The following is a 25,129-nucleotide window of genomic DNA, read 5'->3' on the forward strand; positions in this document are numbered from 1 at the left end:
AGTTTTCTCCAACCTGAGGAGCTGTCTAGTGTCGCTGCGCTAGCAAATCCATCGCTGCCAGTTCTTGTCATGTTTTCAGAGCAACAGCGGCGCTTTTTTCCCCACTGGAACACCAGACGACATCGCCTCACAGTGCTGTCAACGAAGTCTACGTCTGAAGGTGCTCAAATTGCCGTGGGAACAGACCAGTAAGATCAACAACAGTTCAAAGTATTCGCTCAATGCCCCCCAGTCGGCAAGAATAGCTTTCCAGTTCCCACATCCCACCACATCCATGTTGACTGCGGCAGCCTTCGCATTGGGTCCAGGGCAACAACCACCACATCCCCTTTGTTCTTCTGTGGACAAGATCCGGCTAAATTGTCGCGGCTTGTGGAAGGACCATTGTATGTTCCTGTGTACATCCCCGTTTGAGTCTGAAGGATTGTTTACGCGTTAAAATGGCTGCTGAAATGGCAGTTGGAAGAGAGTGGTCTTGAATCAATGCAGTAACGTTACGTTACCCAGCAGAGGCCAAACTGTAAATAAGCTACACAGGCTAACGAGTTATGCGTTAGCTAGTTACAGTAGTCAACGAGTTTAGTGCTTAAATAGCTTTAAATCGATGGTCGGCTTTTTTGGCAGGTTCTTCCAACAAGAGGTAGGGTGAAGGGAATTCCTCCCACTCCAAGTCTATGCATGCGGTTAAACAAGCAGCTTTTAAAAACACTTAAACTGCTTCCTCTTAGCCATATTGTCCAAAGCTTCGTAAGCAGGCTAAGCTAAGCCTTAGTTTGAGTATGCACAACACTCAACGAATATGCAGGACTTCTTTGTTACGATAGAAACAGCTTGAGTAGCGGAAGCTTTCTCCCAAAGCAGACCTAAAGGCCCCGGTCTCTGCTCGGCTTGGTCGACCTGGGGGGAAAAATGGATCCTGGGGGGAAATGTAAGACCAAACTGTTTCTCTTTGGACCAAGCCCAGCCACCCACCGCGATCTGCGGGGCATCAGCAGATACTTGGTGGTCTATGTTTTGTTTTACTTTGTGCTGTTCACTCACGCCTCCCCGGCCAAACCGTGTGACAAGAACTGTCTCTCTGGAAAATGCATCAACGGATCCTGCATCTGCGATCGAGGATGGGTTGGAGACCAGTGCCAGCACTGCCAGGGGAGGTTCAGGTAGGTGGCCATGCACGACACCTCTTTGCCTTAGTATTTCATCAGGGGCCAACATCTGATTACTTGGAGTGTCATTTTTGTCAGAAATCTGGTGATATTCAGCTTTAAAATGGCCTGAGTCACACAAAGTAGGTTGATCTCGTAGTTACTTGCTGTTTTCCATCAAACGCCAGTGTCAAACAGACCTGTGTGCACCCAGCTTTTTGGGAAATGGATTGCAGTTGTGATGAAAGAAATGACTCGAATGATGAGGTCAGAACCCCTTTAAACATTTTGATTTCATGCTCGGTAAACAAGCTGAAAACTTGGTGATATTTTTGAATGAGCGGATTTGAAATATGAGAGCAGCATTCTGCATGAAAGTGCTTGAATGGAAATCGAGCATCAGGAACAGCTCTGGTAATAGGGAACAAAATGATAGGAAACCCAGTTATTTTCATCATCATTTAAGCTTCTGATTATTTCACTGATTCATCGTTTTGTCCATAATATGTCAGAAAAAGGCCCATCTGAAAACGTCAGAGGGGCTCATTCAAATTTCTTGTTGCGTTCAACTATCAGTCCGAAACTGAAAGAGATTCAGTTTAGTATTGCACAAGGCAAAGGAAAGCAGCAGATCTTTCAGCCAGGACACTGGAAATAAGTAATGTTTGCTATTTCTGTTTGAAAATTGACTTCAACAATGAATCCCCAAAAATTGCAGATCAAATTTTGGCCCTTTGAGTAATTGATTACCCCTCCAGGCCCTCAGTTAGCTGTTTGTAATTTATCTGTTTTCACTGGAGTGTTGAAATAATTTCATTTTACTTCATTTCATTTAGTGTGGGTCTCCGTGAGACAAGCAAATAAACAATAATGCCATCATCTTGCACAATCCCGTCTGCACAAATGTGCATGAACGACAAAACTGAGACTCCAACATGCGCTGTTCTATTGACTTGAATAAATTCCTTTTGCTTTTAAAAAAGAAAGGAGCGTACGGTGCCTTTAATTAATTAAACATCTGCAAGTAATTGATTTTGCATATGCCTTGCAGCTTATGTGGTGATATAATAAATGCCCATTGTTCCTAAATTGGAAGAATATGCCTGTTGATAAGCGCAGATACATTCCGTGACCTCCCAGTAGGTGCAATGAGTTAAGGATTGTGTGGAAATACTGCAAGTAGTAGTTATGAAAAGGCAGGGAAACAATGTTAAGTGACCAAAGAATAAACCCCAAACTATATAATAATAATGTTTGTATAATATAATAATAATGTTCATCTTGACAGGAACATCTAATGGCTTTTCAGTACACCTGAGGTGCACTCTGTGGTACAGAGGTGCTTTGATCACAGTAATTACCATCGCTCCTGATGTGTCTGAGGTTTTGTATGGGTTGTCATCAGACATGTTGTCAGGGAATAACCTCCCATCACCTAGATACAATCTACTGAAATGTGAGAATTGAACTCTGAGCGTCTCTCGTCAGTGGAAAAGAGACATGCAGCCTGCTTGATACAAGATCAGTTACCAGTAGCTTCCCTCATAACAAGTGTGAAATCATGTCTTGGTGGTTTAAAGCAGCATCACAGATTCATTTCTTGTTTATGATGTGTTTTAGTGTATGATTTTAAATCTAGAGGGACCGAACATGAGAGTGGCGTGGACAGCAGGTCTTGATGAGTTCAGGGACAAACTCTTGCACGGGATAGTATTTCCCTGGGAAGCCCAACGTACAGCATGAAAAATTCATCATTCTTGGATGTCTGCACGGCCCTAACTCATTTCTGGCTGCATGCTGCTGGGTGTTAAATGTGTCCACCTCGATCAATCAGCAAAGCATGAGTGTAACTGTAGTAGCTGTAAATAATGTGAGTAGTAAACAAAGAAAAAACAATGTTTGGGTAAGTGTTTTAAGGCGCATGTCAAGATGTAATCTCATCATGTGTATGCCATTGCGTTTTTGTGGAGATTATAACCCATGCTTGGTCCATTATCCTGTCAAAACTGCTTTATCGAAAGTAATTCTGTATCATGTCGTGCATCTAAAACAACTGTCAGGGAAGAAAATACAGTTCAGTTCCTGTGTTACTCAGACCACCCATGAGAGCCTAGTATGTGTTTGTGATGCTTCCAAAGCCAGAAATAAAAGAACCAGGGCTGCAGTGTTTGTGTGATGCCGTGAGAAAGTAAGGCCTGAACATTATCAATTGACAGACACTCATTTGTCAACTTTATTGTCTCAACTCTGACACCGAAATGAGCCTAATGAAAGCACAATCTGTCGCAAACCAGAAAATGTATCACTGTGTCAAGAAAATATTTTGAGGTGATCTGTCTCCACATCATTTTCAATTCGCTCTTGAGTGTGACCGCACAGTTTTGCGGGTGGGATGCGTACAGCTCTAATTTCTTGTGATCCGAGACAGTGATGGACGTCCGTTTAAAAGTCGTCGATCATTGTGACACACGACTGGGGTCTTTTCCTGGGAGGATTACTTTGTTGAAAATTGTTTCCACTATCAGGCTTGAGACAGGGGCAGCAAGGAGCAGAGGAGCCCTTTTAAGAGACAGCTGATTGAATCTTTTGCTTTGCAGGGATTGACCTTGGGCTGACTGCCAGCTTTTTGGCTTCTTATCTTGAATCTTGGGAAGTGAATGCAGTGTGTGACACTTTGATGTCGCAGAGAGGGCCCTCTGTCTTGTAGGCAAGGCAGAGAATTTGATTTCTTGTGACCAAAGATGCCCTTGTTTTCTAAATTTTTATGGTTTTAAATGCGAATAACACTTTCCTTGGTGCTTTTTTGTTTCTTTTTTTATTAAATGTAATGGTTTCTCTCTTCCTTTCAGGTTGACGGAGCCCTCAGGATACCTCACTGATGGTCCAATCAACTACAAGTACAAAACAAAGTGCACCTGGCTCATTGAGGGCTAGTAAGTACTTTGATAAATCAGTCTGTTCTACTGAGGCTGAGCACGCACGGCCAAATTTAATTATGCAGCATAAACTGATTAATGCAACCAGATCAAGCTGATCAGCACCCCCGCTGAAGGATGCGTACTTTTGTTGCTTGCACAGTATAATGCAAAGCGTGGTCAAGCATTTGGAGGGGTCAGACTCTTTTCAGCGGCGGCTTCAGCGCTACATTTTAATCAGCAATCATTTAGAGAGAGCAAGCAGCTTTTTACCTGTTGATGCTTTTAACTGCCAGGTAGGGCTGTACCGAATGTGTGTGTTTTCTTTTTTTTTTTTTTGTACATTAAAAGCTGCTGTTGACATTTTCAAATGAAGCCTGGAATGTCTGGTCATATGTCATGACATCATCATCCTAAAAGAATTATTAAATCAGCTTTTTTTGATGCGGGTAACTTAGCAGCAGGCTAATCTAATATAAGATTCTTCTTCATTTTGTCCCGACTTCACTAATTTACCATAATAGTGTTAAAGCCAAAGCAGATTTTTTTTTGCTATTCTGGTTATATAAATGTAATTTATGGTGCTGTTTGCATCTAGACCACCTTGTTAACACAGTTGCGTGCCTCCCTCCGTGTGTGGCAAGTGGAACAGCAAATAGCTTGTGACCGCAGTGAACATGTTGTTTTTGAAAGGCTAAATGCCAACAAATATGAACTGAAGCAGAATATTTCATTCGTTAAAAAACATGCTGTGATTTCTGGAAATGATTACATCTCTCTGTTTTTCAATGAATTTTGACTTTTGGACTTTGGACGCTCTGGAGTTAGTGGAAATTGGATCACATGAGTTGGAAACAATCCTATGCAGCCAATTCTGCAAATGGTAGCATACTAATAATATTAGTGTAGCCTAATTTTTATCCACAGCTGTGCAGAAACACCAGGTTTAAACAGAATGAATCGACATGCAAAGGAAAGAAAGCTGCACACATTCGAATGTTAATTTAGAATTCGGACCTCAACGTTATGAATGAAGCTTTGAATTTATTATGTGCTGCTTTGTTACCAGGATGAAAAGGAAAAGGATATTTATTTATCTCTTTGCCCATTTGCTGAGCAGCACACTTCAAAGTAAACTGATTTCTTTGTATCCTTGTCTTTTGGTTAATGTGCACCAAGTGTGGTTAATGCTGTGGTAACACATGATCAGTACATCTGAATACATATTGTTACTACCTATGAATGCTACTACAGTTAGAAATGAACCACGTTTGTCTGAATCCTGCAGGGAAAACAAAATGTGTACGTTGTTCAGATGTTCATTCAGGAAACCTAAACAGTAAAAAATGTTTTCATTGTTTCCCCTGCAGTCCAAATGCGGTTCTTCGGTTAAGATTTAACCACTTTGCCACAGAATGCAGTTGGGACCATATGTACATCTATGATGGAGACTCAATATACGCTCCTCTGGTTGCTGTTTTCAGGTGAGAATTACACTGATATCAAATATATATTGGTTGATTTCATTGTTTCATTTACTCTTTATTGGATAGCAGAGTTCTGGGTTTACTACAATTACTTGTGAGTAACAAATGATGCCGAATTTTCTGCATTTCTCTGCAGCGGCCTCATCGTGCCAGAGATTCGAGGAAATGAGACGGTTCCTGAGGTTGAGACAACTTCAGGCTATGCACTACTACACTTTTTCAGCGACGCTGCCTATAACTTGACAGGATTTGAAATATTCTACTCGTAAGTGTCCAGGCCCTCCATTTGAAACTCGAAGCGAGACATAATGCAAAGCCTTACATTGTTTTATGCTCGGGCTCCTCAGCAGGAATCAGTTCCATTGAGGCTGTGTTTTAGGCCTTCACCTGAAGGCATTTTTCAGGTTTTCAGGGACGTGTCTTAATTTATTACAAAGTACATTGGACTGGTTTCCAGGTCCATTAATTTCTCTTAGCTTTTGATGGATGGGAACATGTTTCTTCATCCCACATTTCAGCATCAAAAAGTGTTTTTCTGCTGGACTAAAACCCACAGCAACAATCACTGTTAATGGCCAGTAACCTGCTCAATTGTTTTTCATCTATTAGCAATCTTATTATTCCCCTCACCTTTGCCAAATGCTGATGATACTCATTAATCTTCCTCAGTCTCCAGCTGAAGACCCTAAATAGTGCATGCAGTGTTAGCTAAATGAAACACCTTTCTATCCAGGATCAACTCCTGTCCCAATAACTGCTCTGGCCATGGGAAGTGCACGCCTGGTAACTCGGCCGCCAGCAGAGTGTACTGTGAATGTGACAAGTACTGGAAAGGCGAGGCCTGTGACATCCCTTACTGCAGGAACAACTGCGGCAGCCCCGACCACGGCTACTGCGACCTCACGGGGGAGAAGCTGTGCGTCTGCAACGACAGCTGGCAAGGTAAGAATGAGCTAAACCCAGCAGGTGTTTGCAGACCAAAAGAACCAAAAGAATGGCTTAATGTGTCCAAACCGAGCAGAAATAGAGCATTGGCAGCAAGTAGTAACAACTTAGTGAAGTGTTTTTGTTTTTTGTTTTTTTTAATGTCACCACATTTAAAACGCTGAGCAATGAACATGTGTAACACACTTCGGCAATCAGGCCTTGTAAAATGCTGTCACCCCTCCCATGTCTGCTGTGGCGATTATGTAGGAAGATGTAATGAAGAATTTGCGAGCAGACAAGTGTGAACAGCTGTGTTGTGTTGTCATAATGCTCATCAGAAACACGTCGATAAGCCCCGTGACAGTGCGTTATTATGTGCCTCCAGCTGAAGGGAACCAAATGCTTCCACGTGATGAAACTTGACAGAATCATTAGCAGTGGCATGCGCTTTTTCAACATGGTCATCGTTCACACAGCTTAACATATTCACGCTTCCCTGTCTGTCACGTCCGTTTATGCTGTGGTCATGCTTTGCTTGAGGTTTGAGAGCAGCGCATCTGCTCCCTCGAAAGCATGTTATTTCTGTGTGTCTGTTGTCAGAAATTGTGGATAGCACCAATTTAACAACCCCATTCTGTCCTGTTATGTCATTACCCCTCTGCTGAGGTACCTGGCACACTGATCTGGTACTTAAAGGTGGACCTAAAAACACTGTCGTCTGTTGATTGGTCAGAGAGAATCAGAACAACCAGAGGCATCAGGCATCTGTGCCCTGATTTCCCAACTCCTGTTTTTTTTTTTTTTCAGCAGTCATTTCTTCTTGCTGCCTGCAGCCTTTTCTCAAACAAAGCTTGTCTCCTTGTTGTAATAAACAACCTCATACGGAGAAGAACATGAAACATGCAATGGCCTCCTTTGTGCTTTCGTTATCGTAAGAGTAGCGGGGCTCAGTGCTTGATGTGTGTGCATAGCGAGTATATGGTTATCCAATGATAGAGAGAGCGAGAGCAGAGCAGAGGAAATGGTTAGCAGTAATTTGACCGTCTGGCAGGAAATGTACAGTACAGGTACAGCGTGTCAGTTAATACAGGCTGCAGCTTTTCAAGGCCAACGAAAGTCTTGTCTATTGTTTGTTTCCCAACTGTTTGAACTGCATTTAAGAGTACTGTCCGCTTTGGAAACCCAAAACAGATCTAGGGCTAGGTACGGGTTTCAAGGATATTATACTGAAAGTGTTTGGAGGAAATGTGGCTGAAGCTTCACTGAGTAATTCTGAAAATACGTGTCAGATGCTGCTGACAAATTCTATCCTGGAGAGGTTCAGCATCAGATAAATGTCGTTCTTTGTCTTAAAGTCGTGCTGCTACGAAGAGAATTTTAATAATATTGTTGTTTGTTTTCAACATGAGCTGTCAGTTCTGTCTCATCCTCTCTTGTAGGCCCAGACTGCTCTCTAACTGTACCTTCAACGGAGTCCTTCTGGGTCCTGCCGAGCGTCAAGCCCTTCGGCACGTCACTCGCCAGAGCTTCCCATAAGGCCGTGGTGCAGGAGAAGGTCATGTGGGTGGTGGGCGGGCACACTTTTAACTACAGCTCCTTCCAGATGATCCTCAAGTAAGTCAAAGCGTAGCGTGCCCCAAAGTTCAGATTTTTCCATGAGCAAAATGTTTGCTCACGCGTTTGTTCATTCATTTCCATTTACATATACAATGCCTGAGTTGATTCTTCTTATCTCCATTACAAGCCCAGATTAAGTTAATTTGAATGCTCACCTACATATCTAAGCAGAAAAAGCGGAAGGAGAAAGTGTGGAAGTCACTTGAGAAAACCCACCCCAGTGCTCGACCAACCTGTTTCTCTGTCAAAACCGACAAACATTAGCATTTAGTGTACTCTGCAGATAAAATGCAGAACTGACCTCTGTGCCGAGTCATGTCCGGCCTCCGAGTTAACTGAGGGCCTCTCTCCATCAGCTCAGCATTTGAAGTCAGTTGGAAAATTGGATGCTGGGCTCCAAAAGTATTTAATCCTGTTTTATTGTGAAGGCCTACAAACATTCATTTTCTTGTGTTCATCAGTGTGCAAAAACCAAGCTAAACTCTTTGATTGGGAGAGTAAAATTGAGCCTTTGGCGTTTTCATGTGAGGTCACAGAAGCTGCACAAACTACGTGTGTGCAGCATTTTTAGCATGCAGGTAAAAGACACATTTTGCTCATGTGTACTTAAGTGTAATGTTCTTTTGCTTTGCTTTGCAGCTACAACCTGGAGAGTGGCATCTGGAACACAGTTCCCATCAACAGCGGCCCTGTGCCAAGATACGGCCACTCACTTGCTGCCTACCAGGTAAACACACACAGATATCCATCAGCCTCTCTGGGGTAGGGATTTTAGAAAACCACAGCTGTTAGCAGGAGGGAGGATTAGACGGGGTGAAGAAGCAATAAAAGTTTGCTCGCACAGAAAAGAAACCACAACCGGCACTTTCAGAGGGAAATCGCTCATTTTCAGTATTAACAAATGTCATCTTTAGATAACTGCATGCTGGCACTGCATCTTCAAACACAAAGTAGAGAGACATGCTTTCTCTCTCATGACCATATATGCTTGATTACTGGAAAAAGTAATGACAGAGAGTAACACTATAAACTGAGTATTAAGTGGATGAAGGAATTTCCACACAGGCCTGTTTGAAAAGGTGCGTTATATATTACTCTCTTCTGACACACTTTCACTTTTATTACAGCGCGCATCATCTTCTCTGCACGCTTGTTTAAACATCCTCCTCTTTTCAGGATGATATCTTTATGTTTGGTGGGAAACTCGAGGCCGGCTGGGGGAACGTGACGGACGAGCTGTGGGTGTTCAACATACCCAGTCGGACGTGGCAGCGGAGAAACCCCGTGGTTGGCCCGCCGGCCCAGGCTCAGATTTACGCCGTGGAGGGTCACTCGGCCCACTGCGTCCTGCAGGATGGGGGCGAGGCCATTATGCTGGTCATCTTTGGCTACTCCCCCATCTACAGCTACATCAGCAACGTTCAGGAGTACAACCTCAGTGAGTCACAGCTTTGAGAGCCAGCATTTTAGACTTAAGACTGTGCATCTGCTCAGGAATAGCAGCGTAAAAGTTAAAAAGGTGCATTTAAAAGTTGAGATTTTACTGATCAGTCAAAACCTTTGTGCTTCACTCGGATGTCACCCGATTACCCTTCTGGCTTCTGCCAGATGAAAACGAGGGATTTATTCATCCCCACTTGAATTTTGTCCAACAGTGGATCATAACACACTGGGTATGAGGTTCATCTGCAGCTCTCAGCTTCAAGATGAGACCATACCTTTCTATGGATGTCAGTTTTTGAGCTGCGACAACATCCAAATTAGACGCTAAAAGAGGAGGCTAAAAAGCATTGTGGCCTGTATTTCTGTTGTCAGTCAGATGCAACAATAAGACAAATTGAAACAGAACAAAGCAAAGCCAACCATTCCCGCCAGTCTGTTGTTGGTTTCTGCCAAAGAATATCAGGATGTTCATGGTGAAGAGACCAGCTGTCATTTGATCCTTATCATTTGTTAATAAAATATAGCTTTTTTTTTTTTATTTGAAGGACATTTTATCTTCTGTATTTAACGCTTCCTCCATATGTGTCCGTGTCAGGGTCCAACTCATGGTTGGTGCCTGAGACCAAAGGCGCCGTTCCTCAGGGAGGTTACGGCCACAGCAGCACGTACGACACTGCCAGCGGTAGTGTGTATGTCCATGGAGGCTATAAGGCACTGCCTGCCAATAAGTACGGCCTTGTTGATGACCTCTACCGCTATGACGTTAACACTCGGACATGGTAAGTCAACACATACACACGCGTACATATGCTGCTTTCTGTATTCATTATGTAAATGTCACTGGGTGTTACATGTTTTCTTGTCACACTCTCCCTTGTCTTGCATACGTTCCAGGTTCATTCTGAGAGAGAGCGGCTTCCCGCGGTACCTGCACTCAGCTGCGCTCCTCAGCGGCACCCTGCTCATATTTGGCGGCAACACACACAACGACACATCGCTCAGCAACGGGGCCAAGTGTTTCTCTGCAGACTTCCTTGCCTATGACATTGGTAGGACTCATATTATTCTTGACATCATTCCCCAGTTTGAATGGTGACCTCTCCAGGCTTGAATAATATTTGTTAAAAACCCTCTATTGTCACTACATCATCCCATTTATAATAGTGAAACTAAATAACATGCAAGCACACAGACAAACCAAATGCTGCCTTACATAATGGGCTCATGTTTTCCTCAGCCTGTGATGAGTGGAGGCTCCTGCCTAAACCAGACCTGCACAGGGACGTCAACCGCTTTGGTCACTCTGCTGTGGTCAGCAATGGGTGAGTCTCTCCGATGGGCTGAAACACACCAATAACTGACAAAATGTAGTCTGTTATTAGTTGCGACTAGTTGGTTTCCAACACAATATTTTGGCTCTGAATTTGAAATAGAAACTGTGAAGAAACAGCCATGATTATCAAAGCAATGATGATAGAATCAAAATCTGGTAAAAGATTCAGTATGTTTATCTACAACTCATTTTACTGCCTTTTAATTATTACTTTGTTGCCCTTTTGCTGAGAGATTTTTAGTTTGTCTTCATTCTGTCCCTTGCTGTTCACACTCTGTTCTCATGTTTTATTTGCCAGGTCCATGTATGTGTTTGGGGGCTTCTCCGGTGTGCTGCTCAACGATGTGCTTGTTTACCGACCCCCCAGCTGCCAGGCCTTCTTGGCAGAGGAGGGCTGTGTGAAGGCCGGGCCAGGGGTCCGCTGCATCTGGAGCAGAGGCCGTTGTCTCCCCTGGGAACCCCGCATGGCTAATGGAAGCCTCTTTCCTGCCCCATTCTGCCCCCCTAAAGCTGGTGAGAAAGACATCCAAACAAATTATTATCGTCCACACTTTTCTGCAGGCTGAGAGTTGCAAAGTTACTGACTTTCCTGTTCCTCAGGAGTTGTATCTACTTAGAAATGAATACCTCTGTAATACTTAATAGTAAGGTACACATGTTCACCAATAACTTGTTGCTTATTGGCATGCATATTAGTCGCATATTGGAACTTTATTAGTCATGATAAAGCACTTATTATTACCATTATGCAACTAATATGCATGCTAATAAGCAACTAGTAATATATGTACCTTAATACAAAGTGTGACCAATACTTTTTATACCCATAAATACACTCATCAGCTCATGCCTGTGCCCTGTTGTCCCTCTCCTGACATCTTTTTAGTCACAGTGGATGAGCGGTGCTTCCGGTTCTCAGACTGTGCCAGCTGTACGGCCAACACCAACGGGTGCCAGTGGTGTGATGACAAGAAATGCATCTCTGCAACCAGCAACTGCACCTCTGTGAGTGGTCCAACAGGGGGCACCAGAGCGCTTCTGGTCTTGTGTTCAGCTCACACTTTTCTCTGAGATTTTGAGCTGTTGATATTGGGGCATCACTGCTGATGAAATCAAGTAATAATTCAGGTTTTGCTCTGTGATTTTGGTGCCTCTGTTTAGGAGGAGTACAAACTGCTCCCCTAGTTTATTATCTCAGTACAAACAGGACCGTGTTTTAGAGGTGGAAGATATTTACTCACATGAGTTTTCTCAGCATTTCAGCACTCCCTGATCTGTCTTAGATTTAACGCTCATGTTAACCGCCGTCCTGTCTTCTCTATTCTCTCCTCTCTCCCCGCAGAGCGTGAAGAACTTCACTGAGTGTCCAGTGCGGAACGAGCAGGTGTGCAGCAAGCTTGCCAACTGCAAGAGCTGCTCGCTGAATCTCAACTGTCAGTGGGACCAGAATCAGTCAGAGTGCCACGCTTTGCCCGGTGAGATAGACGTTGGCAATGGAGCACGTTTCCATACACACACTCGCTTATTGAATGATTCAGTCGTCACACGTGCATGAGACAGACGGTCAGGTTTTCTGTATGTTGCAGTCAAGGACTTTTTTTTTTGTTGTTGTTCATTTTGTTTGTGCAAAATGCTGCACTGTAGCATTCATCAAATTTTATCCATGAGATCAAGAATAAGGCACAGGCATGAGAGTGAACACTTCATAACACAAAACAGCCATTTAGGTTTTTGTCAGGATAATGAATGACTCCACTGACATTCACACCTGAAGGGAATTTTTAAACATTCACAGATGTATTTTGATCAGGACATGTACACTCAACATTGCACTGCACATCTGATTGAAACACAGCATCTGGTATTTGCAGAGATGTACTTTCAAGATGTCATCCCGCTGTTGTTTATCAGGTGTGGCAGTATATTTAGTTTGCCTCTCACCCTCTACCCCTCTTTCCCATATGTTGACTGGCTGAATTTAAAGAATTGGTGCTGTCACTACATCCATAATTTTCAGTTTGTGATGTCTTGTCGCCCAAGGGCTTGGTGCAACAGTGAGAGCTGCAAATTGCGCGTGTGTGTGTGTGTGTGTGTGTGTGTGTGTGTGTGTGTGTGTGTGTGTGTGTGTGTGTGTCTGATGCCTGAAAGGGAGTCTCGCCCCACTTCACTCACAGAAAATAGACACACCTGTCTACATGCACTTGCACACATACATCTAAATAAGCACCCACCATTTTTTTTACGAGATGCAGCTATTAGGCAATTTGGACTCCAAAAATCACTCCATCTCTCTGAGGCAAATAAGCGCTGATCACACTCCCGCTGAATCTGTGGCATCCACACACACACACACAGCCCTAAATCTTTAGTCTCCTGTGGTTTGGAAGAGAGCAGACTTTCTACAATCTGTTCTCTACTTGCCATCTTTTTTTCATGGAGTATGGCGCCCCTTGTTGAGCAGTATTCAACTAATTTTCTGATTTTAAAGTGACTATATATATATGTATATGTGTGTGTGTGTGTGTGTGTGTGTGTGTGTGTGTGTGTGTGTGTATATATATATATATATATATATATATATATATATATATATATATATATATATATATATATATATATATATATATATATATATATATATATATATATATAGAGTTACAACAGTGTGTCAGATGATAGTGTCAAAACAGTGTGAAAGGCATTGCTTGGAGTGATGAAGCTTCAGAGAATCACCTGAACCTGAAGCTCTGCTCAGCTTTATGGAGTTTTATGAAGTTTCAGCTCAGCGGTTAGCTGTCCGGGACCAAACTTAACTCTTTTAGTTTACTTTAACCGCTCTCATGGTGTTGTTTTGGCCCACAGCGTGTAGCTGTTGTCAGCAAAAAAAGCTCTAAAACCCCACTGTATACTCCTGGCTCAGCACCAAACAGCAGACAGACACAGTTAGAGACTAGCTGGTGAACACAGTGGAGCACTTAGCTCCTAAAGAGCCAGATATTTCCCACAGGAGCTGCTAAAGACCACAACTTGAGTCTGCTGCCCTCAAGTGGTCCAAAAATCTATCTGTTACTGGTTAATATGTTTTCATTTCTGACTTTGGGGGAATAAATGTGTTGTCAAAGTAGTTTCACATGTTAGAGGAGAACATATTTATGATTTTACTGACATCTAACATGTCTTGGCCCACACATCTTCTCACCACACTCCAGCCCAGCAGTGCAGTGAGGGATGGAGCCAGGTGGGGGAGGCCTGCCTGAGGATCAACTCCAGCCGCGAGAGTTACGACAACGCCCAACACTACTGCAAGAACCTCAACGGAAACATCGCCTCACTCACCACCTCCAAACAAGTGGACTTTGTGCTTGAGGAGCTGAAGAAGCTCCAGCAACAAGACAAGGTAAACGGAATGAGAATAGAAATTCAACAAAAACTGTTGGAATTGCAAGGTTTTCAGAATGAAGTGTGGACTTGTTGTGGGTCATGCCTGCAGTAAATGCTACATACCAAGTATTTAACAGCATCCTCAGAGGCTGAGTGATCAGGTTTGCAGCTTGCAACCTGCTGTTTGACTAACAAAAGAGAGCAGGGAGCGGTAATATGTTCGCCAAGCCTGTCAGTAGCTGATGAGTTATGCATTCAGAGATGATTGTCTCCTGATCAGTTTTGTGTTTGTGTGCCGCTCTGTTTTCTGCCTGATTGCAGCCCTCCTTTTAGCTTCTGGAATTAGTGTCTCTCAACCATTTTTCATCAAATTGGTTTCCACTTGGCAGTGCCACAAACTGTACGGTTTGTTTTTGACTATGATGCAATTTCAAGTAGACAACAATGCCAGGCTTTGTGCAGACACTGCACCTGATGAATCAGACTGTGATAATCACACTTCACTTTTGTTTTGCCTTGTTTTGTCCTTTGTAGGACAGTCACACAGTTTATTCTCTCTGCTTTAACATAACAAACCAAGGCCACATGACTTGCTCTCAATAAAAAGCACTAGTAGTATCGAAGACATTGACTGCTGTTATTAAGGGAAAGTTGTGATGATGCAAATTCAAAATGTGTCATTTTAAGTTCAAGTTTTCAGAGCTGCTAGACTCCAAATTCTTCAGTTCAGTCTGCCCAGGAATACAGTTGAGAACAGCTCCTAAAATCTTTTTTGATTTGTTCATAGTCCGACCAGCATCGTAATTCAAGCCTCTTCATCTTTAATGGGAATGATGAAATGCGCTTTTGGGCAAACACTCACCTTCTCATCTTCGCCACAGCTACATATCCCCGACGTGCTGGAAGAAAATTGTGGAGCCTGCTGATGGATTCAGCGTAGTCATGCCTGTTGTATTCATTAGGATATCATTTGTTGCATGTGTTGTCTGTCTCCTGGGTTGAAACTCGCCTGTTTGTTCCAAACACAACCTTGACAATACTATTCCCCATCATTTTCCCCACTACATTAAAAGTTGAATCCTGAAGGCAAATAAGTAATTATATCTGTGAAATTATTTTCAGTCGACTTTTAATAGCATTCTTGGTTCCCAGGTGTAAATGCAGGAGCCATTCATTTCTTAAATAGCATGATGGAGCAGAAAAAGAAGCAGTTTTATCTTACATTTGAATACCCAGTGGCTCTCCAGGCCTTTGTAAGCCCTTTGCCTTGTCTCCACAGCGGCTGTCTCCCTGGGTGGGCCTGAGGAAAATCAATGTGTCATACTGGGGCTGGGAGGACATGTCCCCCTTCACCAACAGCAGCCTGCGCTGGCTTCCCGGAGAGCCCAGTGACTCTGGTTTCTGCGCCTACCTGGAGGAGCCTCAGGTGTCCGGTCTTCGGGCCAATCCATGCACTGCCACTGCCCATGGCCTCATCTGTGAAAAAGCTACAGGTGAGACACACACACAAGCATGCTATATACTTCACCTGTCTGGCAAAAATGTTAACATTACACAACAATTACAGTCTGATTTGAAAAACACTCGTTATCCTTCCCCTCCTGTCCAGGAAACCCCAATCAGAGTTCCCGTCCATCCTGTAAGAAGCCTTGCTCGCTGCACAGCAACTGTGCCAACTGCACCAGCCAAGCCATGGAGTGCATGTGGTGCGGCAGTGCGCAGCGCTGTGTGGACTCCACTGCCTATGTCATCTCTTTCCCCTACGGCCAGTGTCTGGAGTGGCAGACTGGAGATTGCGTGGGTAAGTGCCTTAATCTAGATGAGGCTTCTTTGGAGTGTATAGTCTGGCATTAAGGCGACCGGCAATAAGCTTTCCCAGATTGCCTTCTGTAAGCAGTCAATATTCATCACTGAGAGAAAGGAGGTAAAGGGAAGAAAACCGCTTAAAGTGGAAGGTGTTTGTGTCTGTGGGAAAATGGTATTAGTTTCCTGTGATTGGCTTTGGAAGCTGTTTTTAGGTTGTAATGGCCAATTACTCTTGCATATATTTGTCCCAACTGGGAGATTTCCCTGTTGACTGTGCTGCAGATGGACTCTTTACCATTAGCTGGCTTTAAGTGGTTCAAAGGCAGTCACACAGTATCAAGGAACAGTTTCAGAGATGCCTACCAATAACCTCACTCTGTGAATGAGAAGAGAGCATGATGGGAATGGCTGCACATACAGTAGGGGTTGGATAGATGGAGTAAAAGGCTAAGATTCAAACATGAAACAATATCTGACAACACCAAAACACAACTGCTTTCTTTGTTATTACTTTTTATTACCGTGTCCACAAGTAGATTAAAGAAATAGCAGACAGAGGTAAACCTGTTTGGTGTCAGAGCTCCTTCACCTGAAGGTCAGTGGAGTTGCTCAGGTTGGCGCCATTGTGCCGCGTGATGTATGGATTATACCCTCAGATGTGTCAGATCGTAAAAACATCTCAGATCAGTCTGGCAAGTAACAAATTTAGCAAGCTGAAGGGTACAGTCTCAAATTCATTTGTGTCAGCTGGTTTTAGGCAACCCAGAGACATTTCTGTGCTCTGTGGATATTTGTCTTGAGGAATTAGGCTCCTTTTCGACGTGAAGGACAGAGAAGGGCGTCTCATAAATTCTCCCCGAGTTTTCTTCTCTTTCTGTTTGTTCTGCTCCTTCACTCTCAAAAGTTCCAGTGACCACTTAAGTATCGAATTATCTCACCTACTTGGCTTCTTTCCTCCTCATTTTCAGTGCAGAGAGGAGCGTGCTTTATGCTGAGCACACTGCATAAATGCACTTAAAGCCATAGACCTAGGATAAAATATTCAGGAGTAGAGTGTCATTGCCTGCAGGGGGACTTTGAAAAGACAGACTGGGTTGTATTTGTTGCTCTCCATGGAGTAGTTACTCGATCTCGCAATGTTAACAGAAGTGAAGAATAATTTGTGTAACTCTTGATTTGGGTCCCACTCCAACTCTGAGTGGATACTTTCTTGGTCCATGCTACACCCTTCCACTAACTTTCATGAAAGTTGGACCAGCTGTTTTTCTGTAATCCTGCTGACAAACAAACAAACAACAAACCAGACCAAATATGAATGAATTGGGAGAAAAAATCAATTAATTGAGAATATAATCTGCAGATTAACTGATTATGAAAATATCAATTAGCTGCAACCCCCGACTAGAAGCAGCTGTTAAACGGAGAGCAGCTGCTTGTTATTAATCGATTAATTGTTTTTTATGGTGTTTTCATAGCAAATGAAGCCATTAACATGTACTGGAAAATAATCAATCTGCGTTTTTGCCCGTTTTGGTATTTAAAAACTAGATTCCGTCATATTTTGAGAGGTCCTGGCTGATTGCATCCTCTGCAGAAACATTAGTTATTAGTTATTATGACAGCAGTAAAGCAGCAAAGCTGCATCTGATATTAAGATGTTAAATTCTTTGCATACGTATCAACAAGTCCACATACTCGCAGGGACACTTTGTGATATTAAAGCAGCATGTGTCATCGGCTGATTGCAGGGGTGCACGAGAAGACATGTCAAGACACAGAAAAATCTGATTTTGCTGACATTTCTCACAGATATTGAAGTGGCGAGGTTGTTTGTAGTGTCTGTGAGCGAAACCACCTGCAGAAACAGATTTAAGCAAAGGGGATGCACACAACAAAGTGATTGTATAACATCTGATTGCTGGAGTGCAGGTTACGTTTGCTCAGCTGATGACAGCGCTGGATGAGTCAAGGCTTGTTTTGCTGTAGAGAACCGCTCATAATCACCATCCAATTCGTGCAACAGCTCCAGGCATCCGATTTAGTTGTTCATGTTCACACATATTGATTTATCTGTGAAAATCCAACACAAAATATGCAGATTTTGTATTTATGGTGGATTTTGTGTTTCAACGTGCTTTGTTGTGTTGCTGCAAGACAAAAGGCTTCATCCAGCTGCTTCAGAACGTGATGTTCCTGAGAAATGTGCCGTTTATGTCCTGTCGTCAAAACAGACTTAAATGGCCTTGCTTGCTGATTGCCCTTGCGTTGTCATGGTTTCACATCCATTAGCAGAATGGCTGGAGATTTGTTTGACATAAACTGAGGTAAAAGCACTCAGTGTTTGTCTCCTTAAAATAGTAGTGGCATTTCCCACCCTCCAAGTGTCTGCCTGGCAGACAAGTGGCGGCGCTGAGTCTTGTCAAGCAATTTAGTGGCCTGAAAGTTCGTCCCCCAGCTGACAAAACTGCATCGCTCCCTTGGGTTTCTGAGTTTAGAGCGAGCTGCCACTTCACACATCACATTAAAGCCTTTCATTGAACTTTGCTCAAATCACAAACTTTTCACTGGCCTTGGCTTGCAGACGCATTTTCTGTCTCATTCGATGGCTTTTTTCCCCTCTCAATCAACTGTTTAGTGCTCAACACTTTCCTCTCATCTGCTCTCACATCTGTTGCCCTCGCAACTCACCAGATAACCAGTTATGGCCACATTATTGCTCTTTAACCCTCTGAACTCCCAAGCAGCTTCTGGATGTTTTTGCCCCGGTCACATTTTGAGTCACTGTGAGCTCGTGTGTCATTGCAATATCTAAGTCCTGCACGTCTACGGAAACAGTACAATCACAGCTGGAACTCAAAAATATTTTTTTATGAAGTGTAACACAGTTATGATGGCATAAATCATAAGAAATGGTAAAAAAAAATTGCAAGTATATTTTTTTTCTAATTTATTTTGCAAAAAATGTAATAAAAAGGATATGTTCTTCCTGATAGAAGCGTTCGTCACGCATGATTGGTTCAATGACCGCCAGAAAAGTGAAAATCGTACAATCATTTCAATTTTTACAGTTCCTGGCTATGATAAATGGTGTGATTTTGGCAAGTTTCTTTTTAAGGAAAACATTCCTTTCAAACCTACAGCTGGCTCGTGGGGTGCTGAGGGTTAATCTGCAGGTCCTGTTAAAGGCTAACAAATGAAGTTGTCTGTTAAAGAGGCTGATTTCCTACAAGATGAAATCCTGAAAGCAGCATCCTTCAGGATCTTTGTTTGCCGCCACACTGGGCCTTGTTGTCTGTAATGTTTTGTGTTGATCACATTTTTGTTCCAAGGTGACAGTCTTGGTAAATACATGCTCAAATTAAAAGACATGGACAAATGTGGCTAACAAAGAAATATAAACAAAGTAGTAAAGGTAGTGTCTGAGTTTAAATCACTTTGAAATGGGACAGAGGAGTGCAGCAGCGTGGAAAGCTTCCGATATGGCACAGGTGAGAAATCCAACACAAGTCTCTCAACCTTCTTCTCTCCTTTTTTTTTTTTTTTAGCCCAGAACTGCTCAGGCCTGCGGACGTGTTCCCAGTGTTTGGAGCAGCCTGAGTGCGGCTGGTGTGGAGATCCCAGCAGCACAGGGAAGGGCCTGTGCATGGAAGGCTCTTACCGGGGGCCAATGAAGAGGCCGGCCAAGCAGGGCCAGCAGGGCCCGTCCCAGGACATGAGCCTGGAGCCGGGCAGCTGCCCCAAAGACAAAGGCTACGAGTGGGCCTTTGTGCACTGCCCTGGTAAGAGATCCACTTCCTGTCCGGCTTACTGAAATTACAAGCTTGTCCGTCAAAAGTGAGGTTGTTACTCCCGATCGACTGTCACGTTGTCTTAAGTTTAAAAGGATGTTCTTATCAAGGATTCCTGTTACAGCTTCCCTATGCAACCAATCCCTCCCTGCTGACTCTATGCAACCTTATTCTGCCGTTGAATGCTTTCACCAAGCCCGAGTCCATACAACCACATTATGTGAGGTGATGATATACTCAGTGCTACAGTAGAGGCTTGATCAGTGGTATCAGCATATCAGTATTATTACGGGTTTAAACCTTCATGTTTCACAGCTTCGGATACATCGTAGCACTGAATTGAAGCGGCGGTCTTACCATCATGCAAATTTCACTGATAGAAAGTAACCTCAAAGGTGGAATTAACTGTAGCAGTCCAACAAAACAAAATCAACACAAACAGGGTTAACTTGTGCATCTTATATGAAATAAACACTTCTTATTTTTAGTTCTGCTTGCATCTAATGCCTGATTTGTTTTTCTAATAAGACACTTAGACGTACAGTTGGCTCATTAAAAGTTGCAGCCTTTAAAAGTGTTTAAAAGGCGAGTCTGAGTAAATAATTAATTTGACATGGCAAACACAAGCTGCTGACAGCTCCAGTGGCTCTGTTTCTTTTCAAGGAAGCAATTATATAACAACCCAAGGTGTAACTATTGTTGGGCTGGTGTCAGAAAACCTTGTTGTTTACCGGCTACAGGCAGGATGATTGTGTGACTTAGATAGAAACTATTTAGAAATGACTCTGTAGAACTGACTTGCTGACAGATGGAAGTCGTGACTGTGAGCATGTTTGCAGAAATTCACCCTTCTTTTTCCAAGTCATTGAAAATATAAACCCATGTTAGTCCTCTCTTGTTTTAGCGTGCTCTGACCCCCCAAAGTGTAACTCGCGATAAGGATAAAGCACCTGTCATAGCCATGATTTGCTCAATGTGTCCAGATCTGAAATGTCTTTTTTGACTATATTTCGAGAGGCAGTCGCAGAGAGTGAGAAAAGCTGTATTTATCCATAACATCTCTCTGTTTCTCTCAGCATGCCAGTGCAACGGCCACAGCACTTGTGTGAACGGCAGCGTGTGCGAACAGTGCCGTAACCTCACCACCGGTCCCCACTGCCAAACCTGCATGCCTGGTTACCACGGAGACCCGACCAATGGCGGCAAATGCCAGGGTGAGTGCCACACCTCCTCAGAAATGAGTTCTTCTGCGCACATGAGACTTAACGGCTTTGCTTGTTATCATTGCGATGAAGCAGTCGGCTGATGTAAGTTAACCCTAACCCCCCTTTAATCTCCTCTAAATCATCTGTACACATTTCATTTCAGTTAACAACAGATCAACATGGAGTTTAAACAAATGCAACGCAAGTGACATTCTCTATTTATTTGGACTAGACTGTGTGTAAATGACAATTACAATTTTAGAGGAGTCCACGCTGCATCCTAATTAGTGTGTCGTGTGACAAACATTCAGTAATACAGCATCAGAACCAACAGAGGGCACTATTGTGCATTGATTAGAGTTGATGACAATTTGTCTGCCCTGTCTGATTAATGGAAATATTCCATATGTTGGTTTCATGACGTGTTGACAGAACAAAAACTAAAGGCAGAGCAGACGTCTGGTCTCTGCTGGTTTATTTTTGCTCCGGCAGCGCAGTGGAAATGCCACTCTCACTAAAGAGAGTGAAACGTCAAGATTAACTGTGTTTTCCTGACGCTGGAGTGAGTGTAGAGCAGAGGTGGTGCACGGTGGGAACTGCAGGCGAAGCTGAAGGTCAAATACTGACTTCTTATTACTGTGGTTTCTCCACACGTTAAAGCACGGCTTTGTTGAAAGCAGAAAGGCGTATACATCATGTATTTTGATGAGTGACGGGATGTATACACAGATGCATACATACAGGACTGTTTGGCCTTGTGAAACACTGATGTGCAATGATTGCATCATTTTACTAACTTTAAGGTGTGGTATCCAGGTCTTCCTCCCTGAATATAAAACAGCTTTGAGTCCTTTTGAACAGCACATGATGCAGATTTAATTTCTGTGTCTCCTGCTCAATACAGAATAAGTCTTCTTGACTGACTGCAACCCATAATTTATACAGCGTACTTGTTTTCAGAGGAAAAGCCCATAATGCTTGTTGAATTTAATGTTGAGAATGGCTGCAAACGTTAGATTGTTTGCATAGGAATGGGCATTTAACCAAAGACAAAGGGACTGTATGTGTGTTTGATAACTTATTGGCTGAAAGCTTACAGTACAGCTTCCTTGTCAAGAGGAGATTTACCCGAGCTCGTCCCTCATGAGACATCAATAGCATTCCTGAGAAACTACATGGAAGCTATTGTTTGAATACACACACTTACACACACACACACACACACACACACACACACACACACCTGGGAGCTTTACGGTCTCAGATACCATCTGTTAATGCATAGGCTATAACTGTAACCTGTAAAGTGAAACTACACAGGTGAGCATATGTGAAGGGAATAGTCTTCTTATTCTTTTGCTCCCTGAGGACCAAGTGGCTCAAAATCATTATCTGTTGTTACTACATGCAGATACATCCACGCTTTAATGTGAAGACAGGGGAGCCATTGCATATTCAGTGTTTGTTTTATGAGCAGTTAGGCACACCCCCAACCACAACCCACTATTCCAAAAAAAGAGCTGGAACGCTGTATGTAACAAAGATAAAATCAGAACAAAAATCAATGAAGCGGATGAGGTAAACATTAAATATATTGTCTTTGTGCTGTTTTCAATGGAGTGTATGTAAAAAAGGATCAGCAAATTATCATGTTCTGTTTTTTTTATGTTTTACTCAACAGTGTTGGGATCGGGGTTGTACAATTAAACGCCTGTGTCAGTGGCTGTCAATAACAAGAAGTGTAGGAGCTAAAGAGCTAAGTGTAGTGCTGAAAGCAGCCCTGTCTCCTGAAATATTCATGTGTGCCATCATGGGAAATGTGCTAAGAAGAAGGTTTAACACTGGAAGGGGAAACTGTGTCCACTGACCCCTCTGTTACACCCCTTCTCAGTGTTTTAAAGCTTAGTCAACTGAAAGGAATATATATGTATATTTTTGTCTAGCAAACGCAAACCAGAAAGACTGCCACACTAGAAGCACTTCAGCAGCCAATTCACTCATCTTTCACACTTCTGTTGCTGCACTGTTAGTATTCCACGCACACATGTCTAGCAGGTATTGTCATGTCCCATCTAAAGCTAAAGGGAGGGTGGGGTGGGCATATTTTTCTCCGTCGTGTATCAGATCTATGAAGTTCAGCCAATCTTTTGGGAAATACGCTTGTTTACCATCTTACCTGGATCGATAGCAATTTCATCTCTGAGTGTTCAGTACAGCAGGAGAGATGTTGGTAGCCTAGCTTAGCGCAAACACCGCGAGCAGTGGGGAACTGTTAGCCGAGCGCTTAAAAGTGGAGAAAAACAACTGTTATGGCGCAGAGATGTCAGCTTTATTGTGCCCTCAGGAGACCCCAAACTCCAAGATTTAAACCGAGTTTGGAAATCTCTAACTACACAAAGCACATACAAGCCAAACCTTGACTTTGTCCACATTTCCAGCTTTGTTTAATCAATAATGTCTCCTGTTACTCTCCCCCTCTGCCCCATCTTCTTCTCCATCTGTGTTTTGTTGCTCCTTCCAGCCTGTAAGTGTAATGGTCATGCGAGCGTGTGCCAGGTGTTAACTGGCAAGTGCTTCTGCACCACCAAGGGGATCAAAGGAGACCAGTGCCAGCTGTGAGTACTCCGACCACACGCTTACACACAAACACACACACGCCGACAATCATGAGAACACAGAACTACCCTGCAGGCTTGTAGTGTTTTTAAATTATTGCATTTTGCAGCATTTCCTGGTTTAGCTTTTCCTTAGGAAACATGAGGTTATAGTCCGTTCAGCATCTCTAGACCCTGTTTCCAAAAGTTCACATCTGTGACAGAGGTCAAATGAGAGGAACTCTCTCAATGCTTCCACCGAAATTCACTGACTTAAGGTAATGTCAATCAAAAGTGAGTCTGTGGGCTGCCTGTCACCAGGCCAGTAATCACTTGGGATGGAGCCCCGATGAAACGCTTGGGGCTATTTTAAGGGAAACCCATTTTGACAAGTGAGACAGATACATAAGGGAGGGTGTTATTTACTGTTTATGATATTTTGCCTGAAAAAAAAAAAAAGAATATTGGTTCTATGATTCCAGCAGATTTATGATCTGTCTTAAGGGACACAAAAACAGATCTTCTGTTATAAGTTAGAAACTCAACCCTGGAGAGCCCCCCTTGCTTTTGATTTAATATAATAAGACAAAAGTGATTGATAAGATGACGTTGAAACAAATGACAATACCTATCCTCATAATGGATGGTAGGAGACCCAGAGAAATGTAGTAACTTTCACAAAATGACCCTTGATATTGTACAAATATTGGATTATGTTTTTTTCCTCCAAGTGGATCAGCGCTGTTTTATTTCTGTCTGTCATGTTGGAGCAAATTCATTTCTTGGTATTGATTTTGAATCATGACTCAGTCTGACTTTCAGTAACCCTTTTTTAAAATTCTGTATGTCATCATCATATTCAAAGACTGTGAGGGCACAGTTCACTTAGCAGAGTGCAGCCCTGCTCCTTCTCGTGTGGAGGCTTGGATGTTGTAATGATTCGGTGGTGTGAAAGCAGAGAGCCATCAGTCGGCATTATACTGGCCAGAAACTCCACCTCCAGCACGATTTCTGCTGACGTGCTGGATTCCCCCGGTGTAGGAGGACCATCTCCACTTAACTGTCTGCTTTCACAGTTGTAAGCAGAAAGGACACTGGTGTTTTTAATACCGTAATGCAGCAAGAGTTATGGAAGGGTCACTGGCAAACATGAGCGCACACACACACACACACACACACACACACACACCCACACGCGTGTTTGCCGCCCCTCTCTAAAAATCACACGTCCTCCAAATATCTCTGACGCCGTGTGCTCGCATCAGAATCACGTAGCCACTCTCCCTGTGTTCAGGTTTTGTCACGTCGACACATTTCACACCGTGTTCGTCACGCTGATACAACTGAGACATCTTCTCACTGAATACAATGACAAGATTTTAGTCAGCAGAAGTCACACACAGTTATCATTACACCCTTAAAGGTGCCCTGTGGAGTTTTCTTACAAACAAACAGAAGTTCCCTGTGGTCATAAAAAATGCCTTGAAT

The 25,129-nt window shown here is 43.1% G+C and overlaps 1 protein-coding gene across 1 annotated transcript in view; it reads left to right on the forward strand.

Moving 5' to 3' along the window:
• atrnl1b (attractin-like 1b) overlaps positions 1–25,129 on the forward strand; it is a 61,719-nt gene continuing 36,590 nt past the window's right edge. Inside the window, exons 1-20 of the mRNA XM_076759739.1 lie at positions 1–1,160; positions 3,995–4,078; positions 5,431–5,544; positions 5,684–5,812; positions 6,281–6,489; positions 7,914–8,088; positions 8,731–8,818; positions 9,268–9,529; positions 10,130–10,313; positions 10,429–10,583; positions 10,772–10,856; positions 11,166–11,380; positions 11,754–11,872; positions 12,210–12,342; positions 14,077–14,264; positions 15,528–15,741; positions 15,858–16,049; positions 19,600–19,833; positions 20,919–21,056; positions 23,569–23,662. Of these exons, the coding sequence (XP_076615854.1) occupies positions 910–1,160; positions 3,995–4,078; positions 5,431–5,544; positions 5,684–5,812; positions 6,281–6,489; positions 7,914–8,088; positions 8,731–8,818; positions 9,268–9,529; positions 10,130–10,313; positions 10,429–10,583; positions 10,772–10,856; positions 11,166–11,380; positions 11,754–11,872; positions 12,210–12,342; positions 14,077–14,264; positions 15,528–15,741; positions 15,858–16,049; positions 19,600–19,833; positions 20,919–21,056; positions 23,569–23,662 (3,263 nt within the window). The 5' untranslated portion in view covers positions 1–909. The remainder of the gene's footprint in view (positions 1,161–3,994; positions 4,079–5,430; positions 5,545–5,683; positions 5,813–6,280; positions 6,490–7,913; positions 8,089–8,730; positions 8,819–9,267; positions 9,530–10,129; positions 10,314–10,428; positions 10,584–10,771; positions 10,857–11,165; positions 11,381–11,753; positions 11,873–12,209; positions 12,343–14,076; positions 14,265–15,527; positions 15,742–15,857; positions 16,050–19,599; positions 19,834–20,918; positions 21,057–23,568; positions 23,663–25,129) is intronic.

The sequence above is a fragment of the Chaetodon auriga genome, chromosome 20, assembly GCF_051107435.1.
Source record: "Chaetodon auriga isolate fChaAug3 chromosome 20, fChaAug3.hap1, whole genome shotgun sequence".
In the NCBI taxonomy this organism is placed as follows: Eukaryota; Metazoa; Chordata; class Actinopteri; order Chaetodontiformes; family Chaetodontidae; genus Chaetodon; species Chaetodon auriga.